Source organism: Boleophthalmus pectinirostris, unplaced genomic scaffold (genome assembly GCF_026225935.1).
Source record: "Boleophthalmus pectinirostris isolate CB_2022bp ecotype Guang Dong unplaced genomic scaffold, ASM2622593v1 HiC_scaffold_18, whole genome shotgun sequence".
In the NCBI taxonomy this organism is placed as follows: Eukaryota; Metazoa; Chordata; class Actinopteri; order Gobiiformes; family Gobiidae; genus Boleophthalmus; species Boleophthalmus pectinirostris.
In genome coordinates this window covers 41070842-41086398 of record NW_026571133.1, presented here as the reverse complement: position 1 = coordinate 41086398, position 15557 = coordinate 41070842, and the positions used below count along the sequence as shown (strand labels likewise).

At 39.2% G+C, this 15557-nt stretch overlaps 1 protein-coding gene across 1 annotated transcript in view; it reads left to right on the top strand.

Annotated features, from left to right (window-relative positions):
• igsf9a (immunoglobulin superfamily, member 9a) overlaps positions 1-15557 on the top strand; it is a 242568-nt gene that overhangs the window by 156672 nt on the left and 70339 nt on the right. Inside the window, exon 9 of the mRNA XM_020919260.2 lies at positions 4375-4517. Coding sequence (XP_020774919.2) covers positions 4375-4517 — 143 coding nt within the window. The remainder of the gene's footprint in view (positions 1-4374; positions 4518-15557) is intronic.

Genomic DNA, 15557 nt, shown 5'->3' with positions numbered 1-15557 from the left:
GACATGCGCCCGCGTAGACTGTTAGGTGATCGGGAAACCGGGACCAGACTGGGACCAAACTGGGACCAGACTAGGACTGAGACCAGGACTCAGACCGGGACTCAGACCAGGACTCAGACCAGGACTGAGACCGGGACTGAAACTTGGATTAGTCCTGGTTCAATTCTGATTTAGACCTGTTCAGTCCTGTTTTAGACCTGTTTTAGTCCTGTTTTAGTCCTGGTTTAGTCCTGGTTTAGTCCTGATTTAGTCCTGATTTAGTCCTGGTTCAATCTGTATACGGTGCAAAAGTTCGGCATCGCAGTTTAAGTCACGGAAACAGGAAACGGACGTTATCCGTTTTTTCCATTATTCATTTAAAAACAAAATCAAAAAATGAAAAAACAAATCGTTATCCATTTTTTCATTTTAGTTTTGGAGACAAATAATGAAAAAAAAAGTTATTTTTTCATTTTCTTAGTTTTGGTTTTATATTGAAAAAACTAAGGAACGAATGACACACAGATTTGACTCACATTAATGCCAAGTGTATAACAATTGTTCTTAATTAATTTTATTATTACCAACCACAAAAAACCAGGGATGTCAAAGTTGTTTTTTTATTTTTATTATTTTAAAACTTTGGTCACCCTATATATAGTTAATAATACAGAATTACTTAAACATGTGTGAATTAAACAAAACACAGGTATCCGGGTCTGTTTTTGAGGAGGTAACAGCGTTATAACATCTTAATTTCAATTTTGTCAATTTTGTGAAGTATAGGACCGTCCAAATTCTGTTTTTAATACTAGTTTTAGCTTTAATTACTCAACAACCCTACTCAAACTATTCCCCCTGATCCCCAGAACTGCTAGTAAACACTCCAGCAAACCACAACTAACCCCTCTAACAAGCCATGAAATCGCTAACAAAATGGCGTTTATCATTAGCGCTAACGGCTAACTAACATCCTCTCCCTCCGCTTTGTTACGGCTCAGACCATTAAAACATTTGTGCTCACCCCGTAAACATCCCGCTGCTCTTGCATCAGCGTTTGAAACAGTCCATGAAACAGTAGGAGAGCGCTTTTCCCCCCGAAGGGCGCTTGGAGACCGGCGAAAAACAAAATAAATCCTTTCTTAAATTGTCCACGGCGTTTTACAGGCAGGACGCGTCACTCCGAGCGCAGCCATCATACCGACTGAAGGATGGGACTTTGAGCGAAAATGTGCGATAAGCAGTCATTTCTAGGACGTCAAATTGGCCATAGATGCGCGAATAAAGCGGTAAAGACGAGCATAATACCAGCTATTACAGAAATACTGCGATATCGACGGGGCCAATTGTGGGTTTGCGCGATGTATTGGATTTCAGGGTCCAAAATGTATTGTTTGAGTGGAATGAGGAAAAATCTGATGGTGCGCACTACGTAGACCATGATCCTCTGCTTTGTTTCGGGGCAGTGGACTTCAAGAAATGACTGCTATTAAAGGGGCGCTGTGTAATTTTGCGACCCGCTCGTCTTCATGGTGATGTTGACGCTTAGCCTGTATTTCCGTGGAGACGAGCAGGTCAAGGCAGATGAATGCATTTTTTTTCAGCGCGATTGAATAAACGCGGCATAAATCATTTTAATGTTGTGCAAAATTATTCTTAAAGGTCCTATATTACGCAAAATTGACTCTTGTGAGATTTTAGTCATGTTATAATGTTATTATCTTATCAAAAACATGCCTCGAGTAGTGATTTGTTTCATTCATACGTTTGAGAAACCCTTGATTATTTGTTTGTCTACATCTCCAAAGCTCAAAATGCTTTGTTCCACTTTGTGATGTCACAAACCGTGTTGGAAGTAATGTGTAATAAAAGTAACAGATTACTGTAATGCATTGGTTTTTGCTGTAACGCAGTAATGTTCGGCATTACAGGGAAAAAACTGATCATATTTTACTCAGTACAAATGTCAGTAACATAAGCATAAGCAGTAAACATATTTAACCTGGACTGAAGTGGTGGGTTTTTCATTTTTCTTCTTTCAAATTTGCTAAAATCACCGCAATATCAGCAGTGGTAAAATGCCATCGTTACGGTTCCGAATGTCAGGACGGGCCTGGAGGTGCGCCCGTGTAGACCGTTGGGTGACCGCGGACGAAAGGAGCGGCGCAGAGCTCCACGCTCCATGGGGCGAATCACAGCTGATGCCCGATCGCGCTTTGAGCTCCATGAGCTTGGGGTTCTCTCAAGGGGCGGTCCTAAATTCCAAGTCCGAGTTCAAGATAGTCCTGGTTTGGTCCTGGTTTAGTCCTGGTTCAGTTCTGGTTCAGCTCTGGTTCAGTCTTGGTTTAGATCTGGTTTAGACCTGGTTTAGTCCTGGTTCAGTTCTGGTTTAATCCTAGTCCAGTCCTGTTTAAGATCTGGTTCAGTTCTGGTATAGTCCTGGTTTAGTCATGGTTTAGACCTCGTTTACACCTGGTTTAGTCCTGGTTTAGACCTGGTTCAGTCCATATATGTCACAAAAGTTTTGCATCTTTGCAGTTATTTTGGTGAGAGTTTCTTCAAAATAATACAACAGTCGTGTATCGTCTTACATTTTAAATACAATAATATTGTAATGTAATAAATTACTTTGAAAGGACAGCAACAAGTCATAAAAATAACACATACATTTTGAAGTAACTTCCCCAACAGTTCTAATAAAGCAGCAGTTTTTGAGTTATTTTTTTTTTTTTTTAATTTTACACTCCATACACCTTTAGCTGGCCCTTTCTGTATTCACTATTATTGGCCTCTAAAATGTTGTGATGTCATTTGAAATCAGGCCAAGTTAGAAATCAGATTTTGTAATTGAATGTAATAGAATAAAATGCAAGATAGCAAAGTTTAATGCCAAACAGAATTAGTCTTATAGCTGCTGTATCAGATTTTTACGATCTTAAAATGTAAAAAAAAAAAAAAAAAAAAAAAAAAAAAAAGAGCAGTCATTTTAAACATTTTGCAGTGGTCAAAAGTTATTCTGAATATGCTAATTATTCAGTTTATAATCACCTTTCACAACTTTCAGACACCAGAGCATAGTTTTGTTATCACGGTGGTGCTAAAAACAACTAGCATGCTAACACGCACTTCCTGGTTCTCGGAAAATAATCAGTTTTATAGTTCGATAATATTTTGTATTGACATTCCAGCGTTTAAAACCCTATACTTTTAGCATGTTACAAAGAGAGGGTAATTACTATACTTTAAGTCTCTCCCCCCTTTGTTCCCCACGTTAAGTTACTCCCCCTTCAGAGCGCTATCACAGAATAATCACCATTTAGTTATGGTATTCAGACATTGTAATTGTGTGGTTGTTGGATGTCCTAACAGCAGAAAAAAGCTCGAGAAATGGGCTTTGGAAGTTTGCAAACTCCATAACTGCAAAATGGAATCCGATCTGTGTGTGTCTGCAAACCTCTGTTCAAACTGTTTCCCTTCCCAACGGAATTGAAAAATAGTGAAAGGGGAAGGGCAGGATTGATACACAGGAAGGACCAAAAGGAAACCTTTGGCTGCCTAAGAAATCATCCTGAGTTTGCAGTGAGCATTTTGTATATGGAGCACCATCAAAACAGGATCCTGTTTGTTAGGTGAGAGGTGCAGAAGACAAACAGGCTGAACTCGCACTTTCTTGTTCTTGTGGTTTTACAGCAACATCACGTCTTGGTCTCTTTGCAGTGGAAGGTGTTTTTTGGTGAACAGCTGGTGCCTTTTGCTTTGGTGTTGACTTTTTAAATTCATAACCATGGTTGAGCGCTCCACATACAAAATGTTCGCAGCAAACTCAGGATGATTTCTTAGGCAGCCAAAAGTTTCCTTTTTCATCCTTCCTGTGTATCAATCCTGCCCATCACCTTCGTGTTTCACTATTGTTCAATTTCGTTGGGAAGGGAAACAGTTTGAACAGAGGTTTGCAGTCACATACAGATCTGATTCTCTTTTGCATTTATGGAGTTTGCAAACTTCCAAAGCCCATTTCTCGAGCCGTTTTCTCCTGTTAGGACATCCAACAACCACACAATTATGATGCCCGAATCCTAAAACTAAAATACGATGATATCAGAACCAGAAACAAAAGCAATATCGTTCAAAAGACTTGAAAAGATCGGCTTTGACAATAGAAGCATCCCACTGGGAAAACAAAGACTGCGGTTTGATGCTCACTTTTTTTGGAAAATCCTTCCCAGTATGCATTGTGCAATGACCGGAAGTCCGAAATTCGTGATGCATCTATTGTAACATTGCACAGAATCTTATGACATGTGAAACCTGTAAATGTTATGAAATGGTAGAAAACTCAAAACATCTATTTTGCATATTACATCCTCTTTAATAACTCACTGTGTCCTCTCTCAGACCCAGCTCAGGCCCTGCAGACGCCCCAGGACACCTACCTCCCCACGGGTAAAGAGGGCCTGGTCACCTGCCCCACGGTCGCTCAGCCTCCTCTGCTGCGAGTGGAATGGACCAAAGATGGAAAACCACTGGACCTCTCTATGGTGAGAACACTGTGTAATGCTCCTACACGTCATGCATTATTCAGGGTTTTAGATTTAGATTTTTTTCATGTTTGGCAGCATCAAATACTGTCAGTGGGATAGCTAGTTAAAGTAATTCACTGGTCATGTTTATCTCTGCACCAAAAATCTGATCATTATCTGATTTCTGGAGTTATGAGATTGACATGTCATGGAGAAGTGTTTTGCTGTATGATTATCTACTGACATCACAAGGTGGAATCATGTGCTTTTAATTTCTGGTTAGACACGGGAAGCAGATATGGCATAATGAGAGATAATTTCATAATAAACCACAATGTTAATAAGGGCCGAAACTTGTCAAAAATATGCCTGAAGATGCCTTATACGTCATCCGTGGATGTTTTATGTAATCTAGCGATCTCTCCCAGGTCCTTTTCAAAACCTCCTTACAGCTGTTATTTAATCACAGCATTTATATAGCGCCTTTCATGACATCCAAAGACATTACATTGCATCATTCATTCATTCACTCCACACTTGATAGAGGTAAGGTACTATTTTAGGCACAGCTGCCCTGGGACAGATTGTTGGAAGCGAAGCTGCCAGTCTGCACCATCAGCCCCTCTGACCTAATCAGGCTGGTGCCATCTAGTGCCTCCGCTCAATTTAATTTCTCTCTAGCAAATAGGCGAGTTTCATTGTTGACAAAAGCTGGGAATTATTTTGGTCAGCGGCAAGAAACACTAAAAAGCGAAAAAGCACGTAAAGGGTATTGATCCTGGTTATTTATCCACTCTAACGGCAGAGGACCCAAGACGATTTGACCAGAAATTGGTCATAAGCATCGATGGAGCCAAATCACCCTTTTCAACCCCTACAAAATGTGGACCAAACCAAATTTCTGGTCAGAATCTCCAACTACCTGGACAAATATTCACTTTGGTGATATCCACAATGACTTGGTGGAAACTCCTGGGCCATTCACAGCAGAAAAGATGAAAACCTCCAAGAGTCTCGATGTGTTGTTGAACTTGTTGGACTCCACGGTTTGTTAGGATCTTCTACGTTTGCTCTGCGAATGTTTGAAAGCCGTTTAATTCGCCGTTAGCGGTTCTTTTCACTCGGAATACGAAAAAGACATTTTCCTTCTTCCGTGCGTCTATTTGTGCATCCGATAATGCAGCAGGAATTGACCATTACTGGGGATAAATACGCAAGGTTACGCACTGTGTTTGACCGCTGTCCTGTTTCTTGCCGCCGAATAAAATATTTCCCAGCATGCAACGCGGGCTTTTAATAACAATGACGTCAGCTGAAACTCGCCTATAGGTCAGGAATTGGAATACACTAGATGATTTGCAAGAATCCCGAAAGTGTGAGTTTGGGTACCAGCCAATCAGTGAAGAGCCATACATTCTGTGTTGGCAACGATTCCCGAGATCGAGGATTTAAAGTCGTAATAAAGAGAATGTTTGGTGAATTTTATCAAGGTGAAAGACGTTATTTCCCATTTAGGAAAAGCTTAATATACCAGTTAGCCTCGTTAGCGGTGCATTACATACGTCAAGACCAAATAGCAGTGATTGGTTAAATAAAAAAAGTACCTACCTGCCTACCATCGAGCGAACAAATTCTAATACTTGCAAAGTCAGACAGTTTCCACAAAGTGAAACCCGGCTGATGAATCAGGCTAACTCTGACCACCACCAACACACACATTCCTCTTTCCACTTTCTTACTAGGCAAAGTGCCTTGACTATGGACACAACGACAGTTTTAGCGAACTGGCGCCCCCTTGTGGCACCTGGAATTCCCAGTGGTCAGGCTTTGACAAGATGATATGGCCACAGTTAGTACGATTCTATCCAAAACACAGACCACAAATCATCCATGCTCCCACACGACAACTCTCCACAAATAAACACAAGCATGATACAAAACAAGATACTACAACTTCACAAACCTGATGCGATGTGCAGTAGTTTCTTTAGCAAAATACACTCTGATTGCGTTGTGGTAGTGCTCTGAAGGGGGGGTGAGAGGGCTCTCAGAGCATCAAAAACTAAACAGAAACATATAAAACATGTTCATAATGTTTTTTTCTGTGAATATAGCAATTTCAAAACAATAAAAGGGAAAATGGTAATGTAAAAATGTGATGTGTTTGTTAATACCCGAAAGAAGTAAAACAGCCCCTTTAAAGGCGACATATTTGATGAAACAGATCTGATATATCACACTGGGTTAATTATGGAACATGTGGCTGATGTGTTTGTTGTTGCAAGTTACTTTTTTAAATGTAATTACTAAAAAAATTAATGAAGCTGTGGAAAATTATTAAACAAAAATCAGTGAGTTGAGGCCAGTGATTTTGTAATTCCTCCTCTCATAATGTGCCAAAAGTATCTTATAATTAACAGAAAGCAGTCGATTACAGAATTTATCATTAGTCTTATTATGACAATTCTATTTAGGCTTCTTCCAAAAACGAAAAAAAGAAAAAAACACCAACAGATTTAATTAACAAATAAACGCAGCAGTTGCTAATAACTTTGTGGGTTGTGAGGACACTGAGAACAGTTCTAATATTATATCATTAAAGCTCCTGTATGACGTGACATTGTTTGTGTTAAAAATGTGTGAATGAAACAAAACAAAACACACCTCCAGGTCTGTTTGTGAGGAGGAAACAACATTATAATGTAGATCGAAATTAGTGTCACATGAGCCATTTAAAACGTGATGATAATGGAACAAAAAGTAGATTATAATGAAAGCAGATGGTGAGTTTAAATAACGTGTTTTCACATATAAAGGTGTGAGCTCTCGGTGGACGGCTTATGGCATTAGGCACGTGGTTGTGGAAGTATTCGCAGGCAGTCTGTACTAAACTATTTATATTTCTTCACAAATAAATTCTATACGACAAAATGAAGATATGTAAAAAAGTTTTAAGATGAAATGGTTTTTAACACAATGTCTGAATCTCCAAAACTCCAGCTTCGTTTTCCATTCTTAACAGTGTTGGGAGTAATGTGTTATAAAAGTAATGAATTACTGTAATGTATTGCTTTTTTGCTGTAACGCAGTAAAAAAATTGTAATATTTTACTCGGTACAAATGTCAGTAATGTAAGCATAAGCAGTAAGCATCTTTTCACCTGGACTGAAGTGGTGGATTTTTAGTTTTTCTTCATACAAATTCGCTAAAATCACAGCGATATCAGCAGCGGTGAAACGCCATCGTTACGGTTCCACCATCGATACGGTTCACTTGTTGCACCCGCATAGACGATTGGGTAACCGCGGGCGAAAGTGTTGGGGAGTAATGGCATGTACCGGCAGTTACAGTTACTGTTTCAATGAGTGGTAATTGGATTACAGTTACTTTGTTAAAATAAATGGATTAAATGGCGATATTTTCCTGTTTTCACATTTTGGGTTAAACCAGGACTAAACCAGAACTAAACCAGGTCTAAACAATATGACACCTAACAGTACGGTGGACATAATTGAATTCAGCAGTGATCTCATATAGTGATCTCTGTCAATAATATTTTTTATTTGGTTAAGGAAAGACTGAACTTTTTACTGTCTTTAAGCAGACAAAACATCTTATGTTCAGATCCTCGTCTTTGCTTCTCTACAGCAAACAATTGCCTGTTCATGGAGATCTGGGCTCAACAGACAATTTGAAGAGAACAAACAAGAATGTTCAGGATGTGGTTGTTACATTCATGTAGTTTTAAAAAGCATGACAGCATCAAGTAATCCAAAGTATTCAGATTACGTTACTCACTTTAAGTAATTTAATGGATTACGTTACAAACTACATTTTGGGGGATGTAATCTGTAATCTGTAGGTGAAAACATTTTAAAAGTAACCTTCCCAACACTGCCGATGCAGAACTCCACGCTCCAGTGCTTGGAGTTGTGCGTCAGTGGGGAAATGATGAAAACTGAGGTATGGTTGTAACTGTTGATTATTCGAACATAACAGAACACTACAAGGACATGGAGATGAAGAAAACTGGGCGGGAAGTTGCCATCGTGTGTTTCCAAACGTCTTCCTGGTTTTTGATGTGAGCGTGAATAGAGGCCTAAATAAATAAAGTCCTTTAAAGTAGTATTTCCCAAACCTTTTGGGGACCAATATTTAAAAAGTCACAAACCTTTGCAACCCCTTTACAAATAGACATTATTCATAAATCACAAAATAAAGGTGGATTTGAGCATTAATGAGGATATTTTATTGTTGACTGAGTGATCATGTCTCTGAACAATTAGTATTACTCAAGTTTTAAACAATGAAAAACAGTCACTGATGCAGCAATAAAAGGATCCATAAGTTGACTATTTGGAAATTAAATGTAGCCCATTTCTGTTTCTTTTCAGAGTTCAATTGAAGCAGTAATATTGAAACAAAATAGTCAATAAAATAATTACAAAAAGATTAGAAATGCTACAAAACATGTCTTAACATTTCAACATTTTTTATGCGATAGGTTTCCCTTTCTGTGTTTTGTAGCGTGTTTTGGTTCGGTTGCAGGAGGAGAGCGCAGCAGCAGATCAGGCGCAGGATTCAGTCTGCTTCTATGTTTTGTTTTCATTTTGTGAGCACAGAAAATTCCCAATTCACACACATATGTAGAAGTGAAAGGAATAAGCACGGAAACACTTGCCCGACTGAGGACATGAGATTGTGATGAAATGCTTCTCCAGAATGAAGATAAGGTCACAGATCGATGTAAACAACTGTACATTGCAGACCGACATGTTGATCGGGACAAGGCGACCCAAAAAAAAATAAATCTCTTGATTCGCGTCTTTGGGAAACAATGCTTTAAACTATTCATTTGAGAAGACCAAGGCTCATGTTTCCCAAATGAGTCTGAAAAGCCTGATAATACATTATTAAGACCCTTACTTTGTTTCCCTAAAACATCACTTCATCCGGTCATGTTTTGATAATACGACTTTAACAGCCCAGAGGGGGACGAACACTTTGCATATGCGTGCGGCTAGTCGACGAACATCCAAAAACTCACATCCACAGAGACATTTCAGAGGCTCATTTTTGTACCATCACAGTCGCCCGCCTCCTCTTTGTTCACAGTTTGGACCTTTTCAACATCAGCTCTCCGACGCGCCGGGGACGGTACACGCCTCAGGAAATGTGAGCGCCCCCCGAAGCCTTTTTTCCGCCAATTATCCCAGCTCTGGCGAAGATGTCACAGGAACGCTAACAATTCGGCTCAGATAATAGCAGTTTTGACTTCATTAAACCCGGATGCTTTTGCAGTCAGTCAAAGCACAAGGCGAGCTTTGTGTAGAGGCTTAAGGCGGCGAGAAATATATAAATAAGTGCGGAAAGTGACAGATACTCAGATGTGTGTTTTGAAAGCGACGCTAAAAGCTCTTCAAAGTGTTCCCGTGGCATGTTTGTGCAAAACCTGAGATGCGATAAGAGGAGGAGAGGAGATGGAAAACTTTGATACGGGTGGTTCGGGGAAAACAGATACGCCGACATTAATGATTAAGACAACAAACAAGAGAAATTGACTGATATTTTACTACGTGGAGTCTTCAAGGCCTAATATTATTAAGGATGCGCTGATACCAGTTTCAGATATCGGCACTGATACTGAAAAATTTGCTGGATTGGATATCAAGTTCATCTAATATCCTGTTTGGACATATAAGAGTTGTTCTGTAGTTACTCAAGAGAGAAATAACAGCAACATAACACATTTGGATCATTTTTGTCTTGATTTTATTTTTGTTTTAAAGGAAATAAATGCAGCGTTCAGTCTCTGCTTTTGTACTGTTTGATGCAGATACTTTAATCTATAGTATTGAAATCAGTATCGGACCTGACCTAGTGTTTCTTCAAATTATCTGTTGTAAAAATACCTGTATTATTTGGATTAACAGTAGGGTTGTCAAAAGTATCAAAATGTATGTTCTAAAGGATACTAAAACTAGTACTGAAACTAGATAGTCATTTGAGCAGGTACTGAAACTGAAAACAGAGCAGCCGCGGGGTCTTAAAAGTTTTAAAAAGGTCTTAAATCTCATGCTCCTAATTTAAGACCTTGAAAAGTTTTGAATGATGTTGTCCAAGTCTTATTTTCTTCACAAAGGTCTTAAATTTCATCAAACGGGCTGCAGTGAAATGTTAAACGGAGGGAGGAAAAAAACAACAACGTGAAATAACGTAACGTAAATGAACGTAACGTCTAATTTGGAGTGTGCACAAACAATACTTTGGTGTCTGGCGCCGGCAGCAATGAGTAAACAATCAGTAGAGTGGAGGAAGACGTTGGATGGATTATGGGGAAGTGTAGGTTTCATCGACAATGGCTCTTAGATTCTAGATAAAGCACCGGTAGTTATTATTAGAATTGGATCTGGTGTTTTTCTCCTGCATCATGGGTGCGATGTTGGTCTTAATTTTCATTCAAGTGGTCTTAAAAAGGTTTTTTAAAAGTCTTAAATTTGAAATAGTCAAACCTGGGGATACCCTGGAAAAAGTCTCATTCACAGGACAGAAATGTAACTTTTAGAATGATCTTGAGCTGTATGAGAACAAGTATAAGAGCACATAAACCAGTCTACGCTCATGGACCACTGTGGAACCTACCTGGACCACAGTGTTTTTAATTAATATCGTGGTATCAGAATCAGTATTAAGAATCGAGTCTATTTAGTATTGGAATAGAGTTTGAAATTTTAGTTGGATGACAACTAGGGATGTAACGATATCCAAATCTCTCGGTACAATATTATCACGATATACATCTCACGGTATGATATTCATTGCAATATTTTGGAGTGGCAAATATAATTGTAGATGGGACAGTTTTTTGCTTTTAATTAAACTACCTTGAGAAGATTTTGGTGTGAATTATTACTGTCAGAATCTCAAGAATTCAAGTAAAAAACATTTCTTCATGTTGTCTCCACTGAAATGAATCATGGGATATGTAGTTCCCTACGTTTATAAGCTGTTCCTACTAAAAAACAAAGCATTTAAGCAAAGGAACTTACAATTTGACATACTGTGACAGCTCTCGATATTATTGTGAGACTTCTGACAATACGATATAACGATATTTCAGTTATTGTTACATCCCTAATGACAACACTAATTGGCAGTGTAAATGTGATGTGTGAGTGTTGGTGGTGATTGGAGGAGCCATCTGAGAGTCCATCACACTACACCAGTGCAGCTGTGGTTACAGCAGTGGCTCACCATGACAACCATCAAGTGGTGTTATGTAAAACCAATGCATTATTATTATTATTCCAAGCACTCCTCAAATTCTAAATCAGATGCTGCCTCCAGATAGTCAGGCTGGCACCACCTAGTGCCTCCGCTCAAATTCATTTCTCTCCAGCGACTGGGTCAGGAATCAAAATACACTGACTAGACGGTTTATAAGAACCCTGGAAGTTCAAACTCAAGGTCCTGTCTGGGTCCCTTTTGTGGTACAGCACAAAAGTAAACAAAGCGGTCGAGATGGATGTAGACAAAGACAGACATTCTGTGTTGGCAATGATTCCCGAGATCGAGGATTTAAAGCCGGAACAAAGAGAATGTTTGGTGAATTTTATCAAGGGGAAAGACGTTATTGCCCTTCTTCCTACAGGATTTGGCACAATGCATACGTCACGACCAAATAGCAGCAATTGGTTAAATAAAAAAAGTACCCGCCTACTGTCGAGCGAACGAATCCTAATGCTGCAAGGATGACTCAGGCTAGCATCCAGACACTTACTTTTACAATCACTCTTACTTGGCAGTAGTAGTTATTCTTTGACAGTAACACTAACAGCAACTAGCATGCTAACACCTCACACACCTCACGATTGTCAGACAATAAACCGACAGTGGGGCGACAGAAGCTCAGTTGGTAAAGAGTTTGTCCACTGATGTGAATGTTGGCGGTTTGAATCCCACTCTCGACATAAACGTCATTGTTGATTGGTCCGATCCACTGACCCACAGGTTGGTGGTGTGATTCCAGCTCCCACTAATGAATTCTGTCATTGTGTTCTTGGGCAAGACACTTAACCCATCCAAGTCTCATGATACGATATTGTCACGGTTTGAACCTCACGGTACGATATTTATTGCGATATCGTGGGAAAGCTCACGATATGGTGGGGAGGCTCACGATTAAGGATGTAACAACACCCAAATCTTTCTGTACGATATTTTCACAATATACATCTCACGGTACGATATTTATTGCAATATTTTGTGGAGGCATATTCACAAAACTGTGAATATGCTACTTTTTCCACTTAAAATGCCTTGACAAGACTTAATCCAAAGAACTAAGACTTAAAAGTGCTTACAACTGTTATTTCTTCTTGTAGTCTGCACTGAAATAGAGCAAAGGATCATGGTCTATGTAGTTCCCTCTGTCTTTTTTTTTAGCTATTGCTGCACCATAACTCTTCATTTAAGCAAAGACACTTCGATATATTGTGATGGTCCACGATATCATTGTGAGAACTTTGACGATACGATATCACGATATTTTGGTTACTGTTACATCCCTACCATTTACCAAAGTGCTTTACAAGTAGATGCAGACAGTATACTTATTTTCAGACTAATTTTGACGTCAGGAGCTGCTTGTACAATGCATCTGTGCCGTAATGTAATGGGCAAGACGAATTTGGCTCAAATACATGGGAACAAATCTGGTACTGGACCATTAAGTACATTTTTTGGCTACTCTGTCCACCCCTGCATGAAACAAAATCCAATCTCCTTTCTATCCTGTGTCCTAAAAATAATTGTACTGTATACTGAAATGACAGCCCCACTAAAAGCTCTTCAAAGTGTTCCAGTGGGATATTTATCCAAACCTGAGATGTGCCGAGGGGAGCAGAGGAGATGCTCAAAAACCTGATATTTTTGAGAAGAAGAAGAAAAAAACAAAAAACAGACAATGATGGTTAAAATACATAGACAGGTTCAGTGATGTTATGATAGAAGAAGACTGAACTGAAACACTTTCTGAGATATTTCCCATGATTTTCTGTCAGTCCCTCACAGCTGGAGAGAAGCTTGGAGGTGCTTATAGAAGAAGCTATGTGCTCATGTCAAGGGATACAAAAATACATTCTGTAATAAAGTGTAGGTTTGCTTATAGAGACGTCTGCTGAGAAACTGTATCGTATAAAACTGTAGGCGACTTTAAAGGGCATAGGTCGACTTTCTGGAGCTTTCTACCATGTTATAACGTTGTTCCCTCATCAAAAAACATGTCTGAAGAGGTTTAATATGTCCTCCGTGCATGTTTGAGTAATTTAGCGATCTCTCTCGAGCCCTTTTCAAACCCTCCTTATGGTTAGCTGTAAGAGTCACCCACTCTCCCACACGACAATTCTCCAAAAACATGATACAAAACTGTACAGAGCAACTGACCGAGATGCACGCGGATTGTGATGTGATAGCGCTCTGAAGGGGGAGTGACTTAGCACAAGGAGCAAAGGGAGAAAAAAATGAAAATTAAAACATGTTAATATTTTATTTTCAGCAAATATATCATAATAAAGGGTAACATTGTGATCTAAATATTTGATGTGTAAGAAGTTAATGCCCCATAAAAGTAAAAGGTCTGTAAGGACACATATTACTCTATTTTTCGGAAAATAGATCGCACTTTCTTTCATGGTTTGGGTGTTTCCTGCGACTTATACTCCGGTGCGACTTGTATATTAAAATTTTTACACTGAAGCCACGAGAGGCTCTAGGCTTGTGTGTCAGTATCTACTACTACTGTTACTCCTGCAGAAAAAGCCGCTGTCCTGCTGCAAGTAGTGAAATATTCAGCCGAAAACAGTAATCGAACAGCAGAAAGAAAGTTTGGAGTGAGCGAGAAACTTGTGAGGGACTGTCGGAAAGCGGGGATGGAGAACACAGCTTCACGGGAAATCCGGGAGGGTGCACTATGTAACTTTCGTGGAAGTCACTGGATGCATCGACAAAACCTGGATTTCAGTGACAAACCATCCTGTTCGGTTTCAGAAAGGCCAGAATAATTCTAACTGGAACTGATGATGAGTCTTATAACAGCTACGCAGAAGAGGAAGCGGAGCTCTGTTTATCTCCAGAGGTCGTGGAGTTGTTCAGAAGTGACACCGAGGATGAAGAATTGAATGGATTTAGTGATTTGGAGTGAGATGGAGAGTTTGTTCAACTTGTTCTGTTCTGTTGTTTATGTTATAGTTTATCTGAAGAACTGTTCATATGTGACATTAACAGTCTGTTGTTCTCTCTTCTATTGTTATGACTAGAACTTGACTTTCAAGATGAAATGTTGGTTCTTGGTCTCTGATTTTATAAATTAATTTCCCCCAGACAGTGCGACTTATATATGTTTTTTCTTCTTCATTATGCATTTTTTGGCTGGTGCGACCAGTGTTGGGAAGGTGACTTTTAAAATGTATTCCCCTACAGATTACAGATTACATACCCCAAAATGTAGTTTGTAATGTAATCCATGAAGTTATTTAAAGTGAGTAACGTAATCTGAATACTTTAGGATTACTTGATTTGCTGTAGAGCAGCAAAGACTAGGATGGTTTAGTCCTGATTTAGACCTGGTTTTAGACCTATTTTAGATCTGATTTATACCAGGTTTTATTGCTGGTTTAGTCCTGGTTTAGACCTGATTTAGATCTAGTTTAGACATGATTTTAGTCCTGGTTTAGCTCTAGTTTAGATCTAGTTTAGACCTGTTGTTTGTCCTGGTTTTAGTCCTGGTTTAGTCCTGGCTTAGACCTGGTTTAGACCTGATTTCGATCTAGTTTAGTTTCCAGCAATGAGTGGAATTACCACAAAAAAAAAAAAGGGGGAATATAGCCCAAAATGTGAAAACAGGAAAATACCGCTGTGTAATCCATTTATTTCAACAAAGTAACTGTAATCCAATTACCACTCACTGACTAACTGTTTGTTTTTCACACCACCACTGTAAATATTTTTCCACTCACGTTTGGCACCTTTTGCACTGTTGGAGAGCACAATAAATCATCG